Below are 20,856 nucleotides of genomic sequence, written 5' to 3' on the forward strand. Positions count from 1 at the left end.
ATTTAAATAATAAGACAATTTTACCGTTAATGTCTTTACAATTGTAACCCTTTTATACCATTTTGTGATAACAAACAAACTAACATAACTATTTTCTGTCAGATTGTTGTTTGTTATGTTTGCTATTTTGTTATTTTATATCATTACATATCACAATCTATTTTTGGCACAGAATTAGATGGCATACATGGCGTTGTTTATTCATTTTAAAATATCAAACAACATAGATTATCAAGTAACTTTAAAATGTTTGTTTATCAAATACTATCTTTACTCCCGTTAAAATCAAATACCTACGATTTTGGAGCAATACGTTCAAAATGAATTTAAATAACAATAATATACCTGCAATTATAATGGAAATTCTTATATATGCTTAAAAGTTAAATGGGTTGCATACCTGCTATCATGAAATGCAGGTGCTTTGAATCCTTCGAATAGTAATTTTTTTTAATAATAAAATATAGTTATGACAATTTACATTGTATTTATAAAAAAATATACATGATTTGTAAAAGAATATATAGCATGTTATAACTGTTACTTTAAGTACACCTTTTCAGGTTCAACCTGTCCATTCAAGAATTACCAATCAATGATGTTGCTTTGAATATTTAAATGTAAATTAAATAATTAACGTTTTTGATATTGTAATAGGCGTTTGAAGAATCATTCATAAGTAGTAGACAGAACGGACCATGTGAATTGAAGAATTATCTTCAATTACAAGGTTGTAAGCTGCAAGCATTGCTACAAAATTAATTATCGGTATTAAAAAAAGAAGTGTATTAGTCATCAGAACAGATATCACGAAATTAGAAATCATGCGCAGTAGAGCTGTAGGGTAGGTGCACTATACAATAACAATAGGTAATGCGGGCTCGAAGAGTGTGCTGCGACTAAAGTATGACTCATTTTAAAGATCTATAGTCGTCATCAGCGTGACAGCTAATACTAGCTGTGTATGTGTATTCATAAATCCCAGAAATTCACGTAAATTTCGGGATGCTTTGCGAACGTACGGGTTACTTTGTGGTTATATTGTCAGTGCGTGTGGTGTAGATAGTTATTTTATAAACAAAAAGTGAAGAACAAATAAATGTGAATCGAATTTCCGCTTTAGAACGATACAAGTGTGTTTGTAACCGAATTTCAAATGAAAATTAGTGTACGCAAGGGTTGCCCTGTATTTCTCCACTACTTCCTTTTTGAGGATTACCTTAAACATTAAACAGGTGAGTAATACCATTACGTCTTATCGAACGTACCAAATTAAAATAAACATGATTCATGTTCACGATAGCAGGTATAATTTAAATACTCTGTTTTTATTTTAGGCTCTTTCTTATATTTAAAGTTTAATTGGATTAGATTATTATGCGTCAGTTTATTCGAATAATAATGTTTCCATGCAACTTTGAAAATAAAATTTTTTTCAAAATGAAATAGATGATTTTTATATCTAGGATTATTTCAAACGACCTAATTTAATTAACCAGCTATTACGCTTATATGTTTAATAATTCGATTCTTCGTTTCTGCAGTGCAAGTAGATATATTGCTGTCAATTTAGAAATGTTTTGTTTAAGTTGCGAAATTAATTGTCATCAATTCATCATTTTTGTATTGTGACACATATCTGTTTACTTAGATGTATGTATAGATATGTACTTACGTTACCTCAAGTAATAACTAGTAAAGTGCTTAATTTAATTATCGGTGGAGGTATTTTTGCGCTTTTATTTTTTTTGTTTATTCATGCAGATAGCGTCATTCAAAATTCTGCATTATCACTTAGAATGGGTAGTACTTATTTATTACAAATTAGATTACATAGGTGCATGGTTACAAAAATTTTCACAAAAAAATGCTGAGAAAGCTGTACTTAAAGGAACATTAACATACCTATTTTCAATCGGTTTGTATGATCATAAGTACGTATATAATAAAATATATCGATAATTTGGAACAGTTAATTAGTACTTACTTTTTCACTTAAACGTGGTAGTATCTGGATTATATATATGCGTAGTACCTATGTATATTTTTCAGTTTCGTACTATTTGTTGTATAATATATTTTCATTAATGCTAATTGATATATTTTTACATAAAATACGTATTAAGAGCTTCCTATAAATGTTTGAATTTCTTACATGATCGCCTGTGCCTGCTAAATGTATACAAACAGGTCTTGCAGAACTATATTTCCATTGTTTTGGTAGTATTACTTGAAAATAGGCAGTTTTAACCTCATTCGGGACTACTTCTGGTAAATAATTTGCTAAAGGAGAATCANTCAGTTTCGTACTATTTGTTGTATAATATATTTTCATTAATGCTAATTGATATATTTTTACATAAAATACGTATTAAGAGCTTCCTATAATTGTATGGTTTCATTAATTAAACATGTACGGACTATTATAAGCTACTAATCTTTAGAACTTGTTAGAAGTTTAAGTAAACTTTAAGATGAGACCAAGAATTTATATGGTACCTACCTACCTACTTATCAAAAAACTCGTTGCTGTGAAATATAACCTACACGATAAGTTTTGATCAAAAACAAAATTGTATTTTGTATTAGCTATTAGATATTAGATACAATATAGTTTTTTACTACATCATTTCATGTATCATATTCGTAGGTACTCATATGCACTCAGTATATTTTTATCTTTTGCTGTGTTATCAGATAATTTGAAATTAACAGATATATTTTCACTTAAATGACAATAGTGTTTTAACTACAATTTGTATTTGAAATACGACCGAATTCGTAGAGGACATGTAGGTACCATGTTAGTTGTTTCTGTATTAAAAGTAAACTAAAGTTTTGGTGTTTCTTTTCTCACTGTTCAATTTTTATGCTTTTGGCCTTATTGAGGTAGTATTTTTATTCATTTTGAACGAAAATAGCTGGATGTCAATGGAAAGAACTAGGAATCAATGGAAATGTATGCTTCTTGTGACATGGATTTTTGTTGAATTGTAGAGGTGATGTGATAATATTGAAAAACGACTATTGTGGAAATATCGCTTATTTTGTTCATGTCTATTAGTGAAAATAGGAATGTATTTAGATATTATCTGGATGTGTATGCGTATGTGTATAGCAACTTGGCACTTATTAACGTTGCGTTTTCTTTAGCTATTCCAGATATAGCGGCTGACGTTAGTTTGCGTCATGTCGGCAGTATGTCTCGAACTGTCGACCGGTCGTCCTCGGGAAGGTCTCAAGCTACCTTTGAATAGAAGCCTAAGTGAGCCTGGTCCCTCGACCTCAAATCACCATCAATTCCAGTTATTCCTTCAGCCGGCAAAACGTTGCAAACTGGAGATTTCCAGCGTGAGTTTGCCCACGAGTCCGTGTGCCGAGAGTGCCACGCTTCAGCGTGCACTCGTACTCAAAAGAGTAGGCATACTAGATCCTGATGGGCTCAGAGCAAAAATTGACAACGTTAAGCCTGGCCCGAGGTCCTTCCTTATCCTCGATTGTCGGCCGTTCATATCCTACAACATGAGCCATATAACGGGAGCTATAAACGTTAATTGCTCAGACCGTTTTAATCGCAGAAGACTGCAACAGGGCAAAGCTACCCTCGCTGATCTAGCGGTTACCCGGGAGGGCAAAGAAATGCTCAAGAAAAGAACATACAAAGAAGTTGTCGTTTACGACGATTGCACTGCAGATAAAGAAAGGGTTACTATGGCACATCCCCTTCTACTTGTACTATCATCCCTTATGGAAGACAATCGGGATCCATTTCTACTTTTGGGTGAGTTTTTGGTAAATTTATTTTCTTCCCCACCAGGTCGCCGTTAAATGCTACTTAAAGCTCTGACTAATACTTTGCTTACGCGCGATTGCTGTAGAAAATATCTGTCTACGTATCTAAAGTAAAAATAATGTTGTCATATGTAACAACGTAAGTAAAAAAAAAACAAGAAAGTTCGTGTTTTAATTTTCGGTTTTATTAGCATGAGAGAAATTTCCTATCGTTTCTAATAATTTAGTTAGTACCTACAGGTTATCCAGTAAAGTAAATTTTGTGAACGACCTCAACTTTTTTTTTTGTTTGAGTCATTGTGTTGAGAAAATGTATTGTATTGTCCGGTCTATAATTAGTACGATCTTTCACTGACTAAAAAAAAAAAAATTGTTGTTATTATATATACATATGTGATCGTTTCGGGTATACATACGTTACATAGGTATTGGGTGTAGTACATATACCTACGATAGTTGTATTTATTCAGTTTGCAACATTTTAAGGGAGAGAACGCAAATTGGTCTCTCTTTACTTTATATCCATTGAATTTTTTCTTCGTAAATTTATTTAACACAAACTAATTCACTTTTTTAAAAATAATTTAGAAATATATAAATACTTCTAAAACAAGAAAATGACAGTGTTTACATGTTGTCCCAGATAATTTTAAATTTTTGAGGAAGCGCCAATTAAAGTCAGATATAACTTAGATGACTAATAATGTATTACTATAACGTAAAGAATTTATAAGTAGTATCCTGATCAAAAATTACGTCGAGTGTATAGAAATATTTATTGTTATAAATTAAAGTATCTCATTTATTTTATTGTAAGAAGCTATTTGAGACAGAGAGGATAACTTCCTTTTTGTGTGATATATGTATTAGAAAAACACCGCATATATAGCCATTATACAACACCAATTGCTTTATTATTTGCAACTATAAAACTATTGAAACACTTCCGTGTCAAAGATGTGTCCCAATTATTGACAACTATCCATTAGTATTAGAGGTCATCCATAAAATACGTCATATGTTAAGAGGGGGGAGGGTCTACGAAATGTGACAAGGAGTGGGAGGAGTCGTAAGTTACGTGACGTCACATTTCAAAATCTTATATATTTATATACAAGACCACTAACTAACACAAGCAGTCACACAAGAGGCAACAAGGAGTTTTTGGCCATCGCAAAGGTTCATCCTCAAAGAATTTCTTCTGGACGTGTCAGAGAAATTCTTTGTTTGGATGATGACGATGATGCTATATGGTTGGATGAAAAAGATGTTGACACATCGACTGTTCCTGACAATAACAACCCAAACGAGAACGAAGTGACTGCTATGCTGATTATAAATAATTTGAAGGAAGTCGGTTCAAAGTCCATGGATTCAAAATCATTAAGTTTGTAACGTCCATTATTACAGTTGACAATTTATTCGTGTTCGATTTGATGTTGATTATATTTAAATGGAAATGAAACTAATTTCGGAATTGCTGTTTTAATTTAATCATTTCTAGTTGTAAAATTGAAAAATATGTGACGTCACACTAGGGATGGGGGGGTCTCACAAATGTGACCAATTGTGACAAGGATGTGGAGGGGTTAGAAATCACGAAATTGTAAAGGTCTACATGATGGCCCCCACTCCTTTCGGGGTGGGGGTGGGGGGATCGAAAGAGGAGGTCTTCCCCACCACTGTACCATAAAAAGTTCGTGGCGGTCTCACCCCCATAAAAAGTTACGGGGGTTAAAAGTTAATAAATATGCCAATTTTTATACATTAGGCATGTAAATATTTATATAGTAATTCTTAAACAATATTCAAAGGTAAAACTAATGAAAAATACATAAAAATATTGAGAAAGTTATATAAAACATTATTTAAATATCTTTATCAATAGGGTAGGTTAGGTTAGGTTAGGTTATCGGTTTTTGTTCAAGTGATTACCCTCTTTCGATCCCCCACCTCTACCCGCTTCAAATTTTTTTTTTTTTTTTTGAATTTTATTTGAATTATAGTGTATGCAAATTGACAAAATAATCAACTTTCAACCCCCATAACTTTTTATGGGGGTGAGACCGCCGCAAATTTTTTATGGGGTTTTACTCAGGTGACTATCCTCTTTCGATCCCCCCTACCCTCTTTCGATCCCCTCTACCCCCACCCCCATCTAACCTCCATACCTTTTTATGGCGGTGAGACCGCCACGAACTGTTTATGGTACAGTGGTAGGGGAGACCTCATCTTTCGATCCGATGAAACCCGAAGGGGGTGGGAGCCATCATCTAGACATTTACTCACGAAATTAGTGTGACGTACTTTATTGATGACCTCTTAAGTCTTATCGAAATCGGTTCAATTGTTTCGAAGATTGGCCCGTACAAACAAACAAATAGACAGACAAAAATAGGCTAATTATTTACTATATGCCACGGTTTGAGGGAAGGAATAGAAGTGGGTATGATAGAGGTGATTTTGTAAAACATATTAAAGTGTTGTTAGTTGAGAGCGAACACAAGCACAAATGTAGTGAATGATAATTATGTGTACGAATTGACCGTTTTGCCTCTTTCTTTGTTCTCTTAAACAAAAGCAAGGAAGGTGGACTTTTCTTAGCTCCACATTCCCGAAAACAAAAGGAAGGGTGTGATATCACTTCGTTCGTGTTGTCTTTTCCTATCGTAACTTTATGATCCTAAGCATCCAAATAACAACATTCTTCGATTAATGTCATTAAGGGAAACATGACCTGACTTGCCCTAATTGAACTTTTACCGAAGTATTTGAAGAAAAGACAATTCAAACAAAGGAAGGCTTAAGAATTGTAGACCTAAACTGAAAGTTTTCACAGTCTCTGTATAACATTTCACTTCTTTATAGATGGTTTCATCATCTGTACATTATTTTTATTAGATTCTGCAACTGCACCCCCCCACTCCCGCGCTTTTAACACTTTTACTGTTCAACATGCTCATCTGTCCCCTCTCTACGCCACTTGTCCACCTACTGACGGTCAGTTCATTGGTATAAACAATCACTATTTTCCCAATTTTCAATTTTGATCTTCAGGTGTGCCTCCTCGTGTTCGCCTACATTTAAAAACACTAGGTCACCACTAGCCTACTTACCCCTATTACCCCCTGTATCTCCCACGTTATAAACAATTAAATCAAAAAATAATTAAAATTGCTTATCTAATGAATAATAAAAAATTTTTTAAGTGCTATGTAATGTAGGGAAATCCTCAAAGTAACCAAACATTGCTGGTATATTATTTTCATACATAAAATTTTTGTTATTCATTAAAAAACGGAATTCAAATAATTGCTTATAATTACTACTTTTTTGGCAAATCATAAAAGATGGTAAAATAGAGCATGTGTATTTTGTTCTTTTTTATTATTTTTTCTACAGAGTAAAGTTTTATTGATATATAATCATGGGACATACAGGTATAATATAATAACAGAAATACAATACAACTTCGTTATGACAAAATCGGTTATAAAGACAAGTCTCATGTAATGTTAGTATTCATTTTCTTAAGATTCAAACCAAAGCTAAAGATCTCGTCTGCTCCCCGATGCCTTTCTTAGCTTTTATTCCAGGGGTCTAACTTATGAGAAACTCCACTCTTTATTACCATTACTATATGGACCACAAATGTAGTTACCGCAAAATGCTTTCGAAATACCTAATTGAGTTTGTCTTGCCAGATATGCACTGCTTGTATTAATAGTTACGTATGTATTGTTTACAATTGTGAATAGCGACAATCGGCGACTCGGCTATTACGTCAAAATATCGAGGATCTCTAGAATGACGCTATAACCAAGTTCTATTGTAATTTAGTAGTTAGTGTACCAGTGGCGCAATGATAACCGAACGTAGGGATATTTACTACACACAATCATCAATGAGTGGCATTGTTTTTTGAAAAGTACGATGTGGCACAAAAGGAGAATTTGTACAAACACCTTCATCCATTTTTCCATATAAATAATAAATGCAATTGAAAGCTTCTGAGGGCTTTTATTCGGAAATTTTTCAATGGTTGAAACAACAAATCCCGTTATGCGTTTTCGCTGGCGTAAAATGAAAATAAAAAATGCCCCGGCTAAGAAATGTATAATTTCTATGCCCGGTGAAATTTTTGCCTTATCTGTATAGTACTTGGCAAACGGTGCTGTATTTTATTTATGACTCATAATCTCTGCCCAGAAAATCAGCCAAAGCAAAATTGTAATCACGACTAGACTTAACAATGCCTTCTCAGGTATATTCCATACAACTTCGTTTATTTCTGAGAAGTTGTATATGTGGACATGAATGAACCTTGACCCTACATTCATATATCATGTTACGTATACGGATTTATCATTTCTCTGGAAAGAAATTATAAGTTTTCGAAATTGTTGTATGCACTTGGTAAGATAGGGAACTCCAGTCAAATTGTCGTATAGTTTTATTTTTTAATGTGATTGGAGAAATTCGTGTGGAATTTTGAGACAGGTATTTATTCAACATAGTAGCGTGGAATAGTGATGGTTCTTACTAAAAAGGTGAATGAAATCGTTCTTATTCAATGTATATAATAATAATAATAATAATATTGATTGTTTATAATAACAATAAACATGGACGGAGAAGAACACGTCCGTGCGGCAACAATCACTACAGAAATTAAATTAAATTTCATAGTATACAGTGTGAGTTTTTAAATTTTGCTCATTCGAGTGAGTCACTTTTATTTCAGGGTGAAAAATGAACAATAAATTTATTTATAGCCAGGAAGTAAATTCTTGTGAAGTACATTTAAATTTTTACAATTATAAAAAGGAAAGTTGCAAACCTTGAGTAATTTACGGTTGTTGCTGCACGCTATAGATACTCTCGGTTTCAAGCATAAATACTTATGGTTATTTTAATTTGACAAAGAATACTTTTTTATAGTAAGTACCTAGATTTATTCTAGAAATGGTAACAATTTCAGTATCATCTTATTTATCTAATAAATAGTATAAAATATATTGGTGCATTTGCAAAATTTGATAATACCTATGGTACAAGAAGATTTGTATGATAAATTGTTTATTTTTAATATTCATATTATAATTAAAATTGTAACAGTTTGTGTAATTATTTTATTTTGCCAAACCAAGGACAGAATAAATTATAGGAAAAGTGTTCGTTTATCTTTAGGGCATTTGGTACCACACTATCAGAGATATGCCAGATACCTTATAAAATGGAATACAACCTAGAAGATACATTTCAATAACGTATTTGAGATATCAGATACGAGATTTTTTTGGTAATGATATCTGAAATACTAGATACAAAATACGTAAGCTATAAATACTTATTTAAAATAAAATACTTTTCTTCAAACGTTTTATCACGCATTTTCCTTCGATGAGGTCTGATTATCATATCTCCCTAAATGAGAAGAGTCGCTCCATAGGGGCTTGACTTGACAAACAGGTGTTATATTTAAAAACTATTTTTTTATTATAAGATATAAACGTTAAAATTCTTCAGACTGACGTCTTTATTATTTAAGTGGCGGTGCACACGGGCGTTGAATAACGCGTTCAGTTTTAAGCGAATACACACGAGCGTCAAAGATAGAAGCTAGTGTACAAAATGCCGTCGATGGTTGAAACTGAAGTTGTAGTATTTTTTGTCCTTTTTTTATTGTCTACTCCCGTGTGCACCATCACTAAATATTGCAGTCTTTCTAAGTCAATCAATAGAGGAATCAGAGTCATATAAAAACAAGTAATGATTCCTCTTTTGTCTTTTCTTTTACGTCTTCTCCATTGCCGTTTAAAGACTCCGATTTTTGTTTTTCAAATCAATTAATTTTACGTGTTAAGTTCCTTCACATGTTGTTTCTGTGCCTTTGGTACCTATTTCATTTTAAAGAACGGATGTGATACCGAGGCTAATATTGCATCATTTGCTACAGGCTCTAACTGCAAAAACTTTTTAAAACGTCTATTTAGGTTTTCATCGATGACATCTAGCAAAGTTCCGCAATATTTTAGTGTTTCCACTTTAAGACATTTGATGATATAAAATAACGAGCGGTATTGTGTTATTGAAATATTGCGGTGTTGTGTTGACTTTTGTTGTATGTGTAATTATATTATTTTTATCCAAAGTCGTTAACAAAATAAAGATTATTCTGTTTAAATAATTGATATTTTCTGACTACCAAACTAGACTATAAACTAAACCACGCATAATCTTTTGATGGATTGATCAATTAAAATTTTAAAGGAGCATTCAGTTCAAAAAATACATAGGTAGACAATTAGCAGAAGTATTTTAGCAAATATAAATACTAAGATACCGACAGAATGTATCTAAATCCAAGTTACAAAATGAAAATTTAAAAAAAGCATTTCAGATTATACAAGATTAAAATACGTATTTTGAATCTTATATCTGTATTTCAGATATAGTAGAACCTCTTTAAGTCAAACCTCGATAAGTCGAAACCTCCAAAACTCGAAAAATACATATTATCCCTCTATAACTCGAAAAATTAAATTGGACCTCTGTATCTGGAACCTTTACAACTCGATAATTTGAAACTTATTACGTCTATATTTCGAAAAAAACTAAGTTATTGACTTTAAGGATTTGCCGACAATGTAAGTACACCAAATCATAAGTTCTACAAGTCGAATCAAAATCCTCCATAAGTCGAAAACTTGATGTTCGAGTTATAGAGGTTCTACTGTACTTGTATCTAAAATAAGTCACATCACTGCAACCTATCAACGTTTATTTAAGATCGGGAATTACCTGCACGTTCAAATTATTTCTCAAAAAGATTAATAATTTTATCGATATTTTTTGAATACCTTATTACTTGCAAGTATTTTCTATTGACAGTGTTATATAATGAAACACAATAATTTGTGGCGAAGTAGAACTTACGTAGATATACAGAGTGTCTAAATATAAATGGCATCTGTTTTTAATTTGCTAATCGTAAGAATTTGACTCATTGGAATATTTTACATAAACAAATGACAGTAGACGATGGTAAACAAAAATTTTATGGTAATAAATAGAAAAAGACAGTGGTCACTTCGGCCTTCGTAGTGACGCCGATGACGCAAAGCAAAGCATGCTTTAAATCGTACAATGGGTACAATAAACGTATGACGCATACTTGGGCTCCCCTTCCATTGCTCGTTTGTAAAACGATTACAATAATTATTATTTTCACAAGTAGCAACCGCTTTCGTGCAGCAGGTACGTCGAGTTTTATGTGTTGTCGCGAATCGCATTCATTCAGTTACCGTTTTTTCTACATACACACATATGTTTTTAAATAGTTAGTTCATAACACTTATTAACCTAATATGAGGATTAAAAAACCAAAATCTTGCCTTTTATTAAGGCAAAACCATCAAAATCTAACCAGTGAGTTACATACCTACTTTTATTATTTTTTGTTAAAGCATTTGTAACGACAACTTTGCCAGACCTTCGTAGAATGCAACAAATTCCTTACTATAATTAACTGTATAAATTTACTACCTGATTTTGAGGATATGTGTAATAGTATGGCCCTCTTGGGGTAGTATGTGTTTTTTTAACGAACAATTTTTGAAATGTTAATGTAATATTTTATAGGCGCCTGTTGTTGCATATTATACAACCGGTTTTATTTATTAATGCCTAAGAACCATGTACGACAATTGTTTCTTCTTTTGTACCTACACAACTTATTCAATATTATCGCGAGCATAGTAATTTAACTCCCAATATGGCATCCATTGTTTTATTTACGAAATAGTATTATTACATTCGCGTTTCATCATAACGTTAATTCTAATCAATGAGTTCGTTCGGTAATTCATACGATAAGTTGCGAGCACATCCTTTGCGTAGTAAGTGATAATGTTTTTTTTTTAGCTGGTTAGCTCTGTTAATACACATGTAGAAAAATTCAGGATGTTTTACTTCCTTTGGCACCTCACGTTTGTTTTTATCTGAATGAATTCATTCGCGGGGATAACGAACGCAAACACTTCGAATATATAGCAGAAGAAGTGATTCATGCTACGAAACAAGGTCGACATATCCGGTTATTAACACTAAACTATAAAAAATATTCGTTTTCAGTACAAGGGTTGAATTTAGTTGGTATTTTTTTGTTACAGGGGGTCACAAAGAGTTTCATAGGAAACATAAAGAGTTCTGTGAAAGCACGTTAGTTAATGGTTTGTCATCACGTGGTATTCCTTCATCAGCGTCTTGTCCTGCCTTGGCGGACATAGATAATCATCCTGCCTCGCGGGTCCTTCCCTTCTTGTACCTGGGTAATAGTAGAGACGCAGCCGATCTATCCTGCCTTAAAGACTTGGGCACAACGTGTGTCCTTAACGTCACCTCACAACTACCAGGCTACCACGAGAAATGTGGTATCACATATAAACAAATACCTGCCTCTGATTCTGGACAGCAAAACTTAAAGCAGTATTTCGAAGAAGCCTTCGAATTTATCGGTAAGTTTTTTTTTTTGTTTAATTAATTTTTTCTCTTTGTTTTCTTCTCCAGCCCTTAATTGAAGTAAACGTATCAGAGAAAACCATCAGAATTTTTTTTAGACCCTGAGCAATTATCTCTGTTAATTTCTTCCGAGGATATTATGGACTATCGAAAAGGATATGTAATTAAAGAAACTGTATTATTAATTATCTTTTCGATTCTCCAGATGTATTATCGGAACAAATTATCAGTCAATTTTTCCGTTAATTAATTTACTAACAATAAGTGCCTATTTCGTTTGCTGATTCAACATTCAATTACATAACTTATTTATGATTAAATCGAGTATCTTTATCAACAGTTTGCGTAAATGCTGATATTAAAAATATTAGATAATTGTGATAGCAAATACATATAGTAGAAGACGAAAATTATTGTTGTTATTTAAACACATGTGTGTAATTAGTTAATTCCATTGCAAACTGCTGTTAAATTTTTAAACGGAAATGTACCATCATTTTATTCCCCTTTTTACCGCTCAGCTCCCTACATCCCAATAATATGATGCATTTCATCTACCGTATACCAACTTAGGTATGTACGTATGTGGTTCATAATTCCGAACAAGAACTATTACACATTCAAAGACGTATTATAAAAAAATTAAAATCATAAGCTAATCTATACGGATAAATGACTCATAATGGATGAATAATGTAAATCAATGTTTATAATGCATAGATAGTTGAAGGTATTTTCCGATGATTGCGCGTTAGGTAAAAATCCTTTAAAAATTTTTTAGAGTAGTTGTGTACCGTCAATAATGTGGACTTTTTGGACTAAAGTACGTTCAGATCGTTCAGTTTTTTGCCTTTTTAAATTAAAATTCTCCCAAAAATTAAAGCTGAGTTCAATTAACTATATAGAATTGGGGCACAAGANTTTTTATTTTTTTTTAAGTATTAAATAGGTTTCATTAGATATACAATACATACATATGTATTTTTGTAATGTGTATTAATATGCATATGCAGTGTACCAGAAATTTTTTTTAACATTAATATTTTTTTCCTTGACGTACATATTGTTTTACATGTTGTATTCTAAACTCTTTAACTCGAATTTCTCAGTTTAATTTGATTTTTTCTTCGAGGGCGGGTTTTACCGTGTAATTTGTCTCTTAAATTCGAATTTCTATTTTTTGCGGAAAAATTAGCTGCAGCGATAATCAATTGCTTTAGTTTTTATACGGAATTATGTCCGCTATAAATTCTTACTGTCTTATTACGGAAGGCAGGAAAAAAGTCTATTGACCTAGGATTACAAGTTTACAGTAGGAAAAGACATCACGAACGAAGTACTTACATAACATTGTCTGTTATCGTGATCTGAAATTGTAAGTCAAAATTACAATGCTATAATTAAAAAGTAACTAGCGTAACATAACCTAACCTAACCCTAACCTAATATAGCCTAATTACTGATTAAGCTACGTTTTCCTATTTTAGATTAGGTTACGTTAGTTTGTTTTCCATACGGAGGTGGAGTTAGATAGCATTTAAAGCTGTGTGGATGTATTGTACATATGTTATGTATGTATTTGCATTCACAAACAGGAACAAGAAACAAAAATACATATTAAACTAAACTAAAAATCAAACATAAAATTCATCTTGTGGGTGAGATAGATTAATGAAAAAATTTGCATTTACTTACAAAAAATTAATGTAGTGTAGTTTATTATTAAAAAAATGAAGCAATCAACAGGATTGTTATGTATGTATGTATTTAAAACCGTTGGGATTGTAATATTTCTGGGAACTTATTCTTTAGGATGTTTTGAATGAGAGCTATATGTAAAAAAAGGGTCTCCTGCTTTCTAAAATCTTGTTCTACCCTAACAATAGTCTCCAGTAGGCAAAAATATTTTTGGAAAGAACTCAAAATATCGTCTATTTGGACCCCTTCACCCTTCGTTACGTTTTCTGCATGATTTATTACTATTAATGATAGCATACCAACACATATTAATAAAGCAAGAAGATACATAAAATAAAAAAGAAAATGTTAAGAAAACGATTAAAATAAAATTAATGAAGTTCAAACATCACATTTCCTTAAACCCTTGTTTCCCTTTTTAAATATCTCTTTACACTAATAAATGCTCCAAAATGTGTATGATTGTAATGTAAATAGGTATTTTTGGACTACAAATTTTTTTTGGTAGATTATTTTTGATTTTTTTCTGTCTTTAAAAATTGAAAATTTTCGCGCTAAATGCGATTAAGTCTTAATATGTATTACATTCAAACGCTTATTCATTTTATTTATGTATACAATCTGCTGCTGTGTCAACACTGCCGGACTTTTCAGTAAGAATGAATAATATGAATGGCGTTTTTTCTTCTTAGTGCAAGTGATTAATTAGATTACACGCAATGAAGTTATTGTTCAGCACAAAAATATTCTGCTAGACCAGCTGGAATTCCTGTGTAATTGCTGATTTAATTTTTTTTTAATTCTCTACGTTTCCTAATATGTGGTAATTAATTGCATTTGCGTAATTTCACTCGAAAGACGCGATGATTTAAATGTTTGTCGGGTTTATTCATTATAACACAATTTATAAAGAAAATAATTTCATTTTTACGTCTTTTTAACTGCCTAAGATTTTTGTAATTGTTATATTATTTTTCTACCGTATTGAGTAATACCCAATTATAATACAAAACTTTTAAGATTTGTTTGTTATATGTACACATATAATACAACTAAGTATAGGTATATTAATTTTGAATATTTTTAAAGTAGAAATATCCATATGACAATAATAAATTGACACCCTGTATAAATAGGCCGACTGCTGTGACTCACACGGTTGTACACGGATACGCGAATATAGACGTAGGTACACGTGCCTATTTGTTTGTGTGTGTTTGACGGGCAACGGCCCGCTTGATGAGTAATACCTTTGAATGACTCAAGCCGTTGACAAGGACGATCTCGGGTTTATATAGCTGCTCAGCTGTTGGCTTTGCTCCCGCCATGCTAGCCAACCAGCTTTTGTCGTTACATTACGCTTCCCATACGTATAAATATCTATCTATACAGTTACTCACAAAATAAGTATAAGGAACATTTTCATGTTTTTTTTTTTTTCAAAACCTGTCTTAAAAATTAAAAGAGTTATTATTTACCCTATGTCATATTGTTCATGGCATAAGTTATGAGTATTTGATCCTTTATTAAGTAATTAAATTTTGAGAGTGCAATTTTTTTCGGGGTCCTATCGTTTGTGAGTGACTGTGTGTACCTATCGAACTGCGTACATACAGTAGCCATTCATAACTTTGTAGGGTTGAGTCTGTGGTGTGCATTATCTCTTACGGTACATAATACGTAAACAAAGGCCTAATTGAATTATTAAACTGTTTATTTGGCTTACGATACGGGAAATGACTAAAGGCGGTCAGAATGAAATCATCGCGTTACTCAGATTTTATGAAGGGGTGCGCACCCTACGTCATCGTAATCGTAGCAATCATCTCTTGCGAGAGGATATCACGTCATTTCTAAATTGGGGGCTCCAATAATGGTTAGAATATCAATGATGAGAAACTAGGTATAAACCATTTAAATAAAAAAGAGACTTGGTATAAACATGAACCATTTAAGTAAAAAACAAAGGTCACAGGACTTCTTCATTTTTCTTTCTATCCAAATTTGCTTTTTATTTTTTTTTAAGTATTAAATAGGTTTCATTAGATATACAATACATACATATGTATTTTTGTAATGTGTATTAATATGCATATGCAGTGTGATATCATAACCAAAAGGGGGGATTAAAAGTTAAGTTATTTACTTTTTCAAAAAACAACCGCCAATTTTTCGCCCTCTTTAATATGTGAATGTATTGTGGAGTAGTACGAATAAAACCACAGTGAAATAGCAAAGAAAAATAAACGTAGTATTTAACAAAAGTGTACCCCTATATTTTTTTTGTGTACAAAACATCAAAATAAACGACGAGGGAGAATTGTGAATTCTTCACTATTCGCCGCTGATATATCTTCCGTTTAAACAAATCTGCGTGCTGCCGGGTCTAAAAGTAGGCGGCCAATATTTGTATAAATAGTTTTTTTAAATAAATTGCAAAAATGGAAATTTTTGGAGATTTTTGAATAATTTTGACGAAAAGATTCTTTTTCTAGGTATAAATTACTTAGTTCTAAAAAACAAAAATGGTCATTTGCAACCCTGAAAAAGAATATGAAAGACCAATAATTTTATTATTGCTAAAGTGCTTAGATATTACCCGTCCCTTAACAAATTCCAAAAGTGTTTTAGGCGATTATGTTATTGCAGCCCTTTGCTTTTTAATTGTTAATGTTTTCATGCTAATGCTTTTATAATAACCAAATGAATATGTGCAAAACTTTCTAACTAGGTATTGTATTCTTGAATGCAGATTTTGCTATAAACAAAATTGTTTAATCATCAATATTTTTGTAAAAATGAAGGAATCTTAACATCATTAAAAAAAACATATTTATGGCTAATATTAAAAGATTTTCATGTTAATTTTCAATTTGGAGTATGTGTAAAAATATGAGATCAGAAACAATAGATTTGCAATAAAATAATTGTCTAAAACGTTTTTGAAATTTGTTACGGGAAAGGAAAAATATTTAAGCATTTTTACAACTAGATTTTTGGTTTTTCGTATCGTTTTGTAGGGTTGAATACTTCAATGAGATCATTTTAACGTTTCCATTCCATAGCAAAATAAATAATGCTTGCAATTGGTTTAAACATATTTTGATCTGGGAGTATGTAGATTTGTTTAAAGGGGACTATTTTGAGTAAGACTAAGAATCTCTCCCAAGAGCATAATAAAGTTGTAAAAGTTCGATTATGTGAACAAATAAAAACGTTTATAAATTGGAATTGTTCATATAATCAAAATCAAAAGTTGAAAACAATAATTTTATTTCTTATTAAAATACTGCATTATTTTTTTTTGAACTTTTTTGCAGTTAAGTTTTTCTACAAAGCTTTGTCCCTGTATTTTCGCAATACCAATTGATTCTCAATACTAATAACCTTATTAAATACATACTTGCATAACATCTGATGAACTAAATTCCACCTTTTCATTATTTTCATTCCTTTTGTTAGATAGTGTCAATAATTTTTATTTAATGTTTTTCTTTTACAAACAAACAATTGTGTAAATAACAACAATAATTAATACTCTGCTAGTTAGTCGCAATAAATAAATACATACATACATACATATGTATACTGTAAGCTATGAATATTGAAATCCAACTGATGAAGTTTCTGAGAAAATACCGAAAAAAGCTGTTTATTTAATCGAGGTTGCCACTGTTCATTTGTGTTCATTGTAATGGATATAAAAGATGTTCACACAACCGAGCGTCTACTGTATTGTTTTCTGTAAAATCTTTAACACTTATTAAATTGAATGGGATTAAAATTTAGCTTTTTAAATTCCTTTTCGTATCTGAAAGAAGAAATTGAATTTCAAGTGCCTATTTAAGTAAAAAAAATGCTTTACGCGCTATTTATAATTAGGGTTAGCATTCAAATTTTTAGAAAGTTCGGAGATCGTTCAAATAAGTCTGAAGACATCTATTTAATAAATATGTAAATGTACAAAACAAAAAAAAAAGCTCACTCGTTTTTGGGGTAGTTAATAAATAATCAACTAGTAAGTACATTAATTAATTAGTCAATTAATTTAAATATTTTAAGTACCTCACTCTGTAATGTAAGTAGAGAATTAGTATAGTAACTACATTGTGTGTGGCATTCAATAAGAACATTGCCGATAAACGAAAATAAAATTTTGTTTTTTAAAAAATGTACTCTGGAGAGAATTTGGTAAAGCTATTCATAATCGAGTAAAATAAAGTAATTTATTGAATAAATTTTATTTAAAATTGTTCTATATAAAATAAAAGTACGAGTGACGATGAGCTTATTGTTTGGTAGTTTTATATACCGTTATAGTGGATTTTTTTCTGTTAAGTATCTTTTTATAACGACATATTATCAAGCAGCACTTACTTTAAGGATTATGTATCTACGACCTAGTATTTGCACAATTATAATCAAGTGGTCTACCATCGTTTTATCCTTGGAGAACCCCCTTAGAACAACGTGGCCTATTTAACATTTTTGAAAGTAAATTTTTATAGAAGTTTTATTTTAATTTTATTTCTTATTTAAAATCATCTGAAACAGTAATTGTGGGCGGGTTTGTCATTCATTCAAGCTGTCTATTACTTTTTGAGTCCTACTATTGCATGTAGTTAATTGGATGTTTCTGTTACCTACATGCAATATTTTTTACACTAAAAATCTTCAGTTTTAATATTAAAAATGCACATTGCTCAGGTATCAACCCCTCTTACCGTAAGTGGTTTGGAATAACCTTTTACCAAATCCCCTCCCCCTCATACTGAGACATACCGTTTATGCACAGCTACTCCGTTTTGTGCCTTATTGACAAGAATGAAATAGGTAACGCATTAATTTTTATTCAGATAATAAAACTCATATACATAGGTAGGAAGATAATTAAACAGCTTTTGTTTTTAATATATGTATTTTTTACAGAAAAGGTTTATTAGTGTGAAAGGAATTACCCCAAGCATTACTTTTAATAATTTTAATAGGAAAATTTTTACTTAAGATATTCGGCAAAATAGAAAAAGGCTGGAGATGAGAAATTTTCATTAGAAATTAAGATTAAGTAGATGGATTTCGTAATAGATATTTTTTCTTAATTTCAGAAGAAGCAAGGAAAAAAGGAACACGCGTTCTGGTTCACTGTCAGGCGGGGGTTTCCCGTAGTGCAACGATTGCAATTGCATACATCATGAAGTACAAGCATTTGTCTATGATAGAAGCTTATAAGCTAGTAAAGGCTGTAAGGCCAATTATCTCACCTAATTTAAATTTCATGGGACAATTAATGGAGTTAGAGCAGAGTTTACGGGGTGGAGACCCTGAATATAAGTCACAGTGTCACCCTTGTCGCTGGAGTCAGCAGCCCAGCGACGAAATATCTCATGGCTGCAGTGTTTAAGTGTAATTAAAGGACGTTGTTTTCGGTGGGAATGGAGCTGTATAGTGTAAATGTGCAAAGAATTTATTGCCATTCATGTTAAATCTAGTCGCATATTTGGGATTAAGGCTGTGTAACCAGAAAAAGATATTGTAGATAATCCTCTTAAGAAACATAAGCTCATTACAAAGTCTATTTTGTATAGTTTAGGTTGCAGCCTGTTGTGGGTTTGTAATAGATGTCTTTTTTTTTTTTCAAGAAAAAGCCGCATCAAGTTGATCGAAGAGTGCTTTTTTACTTTTTTATTTTTTTTTTATCGTATTAAAATGTATTGTAGCACAAGTGGAAAATGATTAATTTGAAAAAGAATGCCAATAAGTTACTTTATTATTTTTAAGTTAATTTTCTGGTGCGGTTTTTTCTTCCTAAACATATTTCCTTATATTTATTTTATGTTTTCACTTAAAGTGTTGTGTTGAATTATTTAAATTCGTTCCAAGTTTGTGTAAAAGGTGTTCATTTATTTTGAAAATATGTACGAACCACGTGAATTTTTAGGGCTGTGCCGTACTCACGCTCACTACGATTATGTATAAATACATATAAACATATGAAACGTGGATAAATACTAATGTTTGTACATTAACAAAAAAAAAAGAAACAGTGTAGCAAAATTTTATGTACTGTTTAGATTTACCCTAGTGTTCTAATGGGGTATAAATTTATTAGAAAAAAACAACATTTAACTACATATTATGTTTTGTACTCCAATTTGGTCAAACTAAACTAAAGAACTACCTTAAAATTTGTATGTTTTATTTCATTTACACACTTATCCTCATACAGGAGGTAAGTGAGTATTACCTGCCATTATATTTTAATTACATTATCAGCTCCCATTCGTGACGCCTGTGTGGTTTGTTGATATCATAAATACAGAGTTATCACCAAAAGAAGCCATACTCTATAGACAAAACCTACGTTTTACAGTATCCAAGTAATTTAAATATACATTTCGAAAATCGCACAATTATATTTCAAATTTGCATTTTAATGCATTTTGTTCAATATTTATTTTTTAACCGCAAGCTTTTATTGTTTCATATTAATATTTTGTATTACAGCGAATGTTTTTCTTNACCGCAAGCTTTTATTGTTTCATATTAATATTTTGTATTACAGCGGTTTTTGTATTTTTTAAATATAAATTAGGCGCACTTTTTAATTTTTAAAAGTAAAAAATTTTGAATTATAGTGGGGTTATTCATTTTTGCCACGTTTAGTGCAGGCTTAGCTTGCCACCCTGGATCTACTTATGACTAATTTTAAAGAAGCGTGCCGGTCGATCTCTTCTTTCGTGGTTTTTTGGTAAAAATGTTATAAAAAATTTAATGTGTGTCGTTTGTACTGTGTTTTAAATATCATTAATAGAATATACGTTTTTTTTAACAGCATCGTAAACG

General features: G+C 31.4%; 1 protein-coding gene across 1 annotated transcript; it reads left to right on the plus strand.

The window, feature by feature from the left end:
• The first annotated feature begins 616 nt into the window (after positions 1 to 616).
• LOC108739292 (dual specificity protein phosphatase 10) lies at positions 617 to 20,198 on the plus strand. Its single transcript, XM_018473135.2, has 4 exons — positions 617 to 1,235; positions 3,154 to 3,781; positions 11,967 to 12,311; positions 19,119 to 20,198. Exons 2-4 carry the CDS (start codon positions 3,190 to 3,192, stop codon positions 19,412 to 19,414), a joined length of 1,233 nt encoding a protein of 410 aa, XP_018328637.1. The 5' UTR covers positions 617 to 1,235; positions 3,154 to 3,189; the 3' UTR covers positions 19,415 to 20,198.
• Positions 20,199 to 20,856: the final 658 nt, after the last annotated feature.

The sequence above is a fragment of the Agrilus planipennis genome, unplaced genomic scaffold (assembly GCF_000699045.2).
Source record: "Agrilus planipennis isolate EAB-ADULT unplaced genomic scaffold, Apla_2.0 scaffold181, whole genome shotgun sequence".
Classification (NCBI taxonomy): domain Eukaryota; kingdom Metazoa; phylum Arthropoda; class Insecta; order Coleoptera; family Buprestidae; genus Agrilus; species Agrilus planipennis.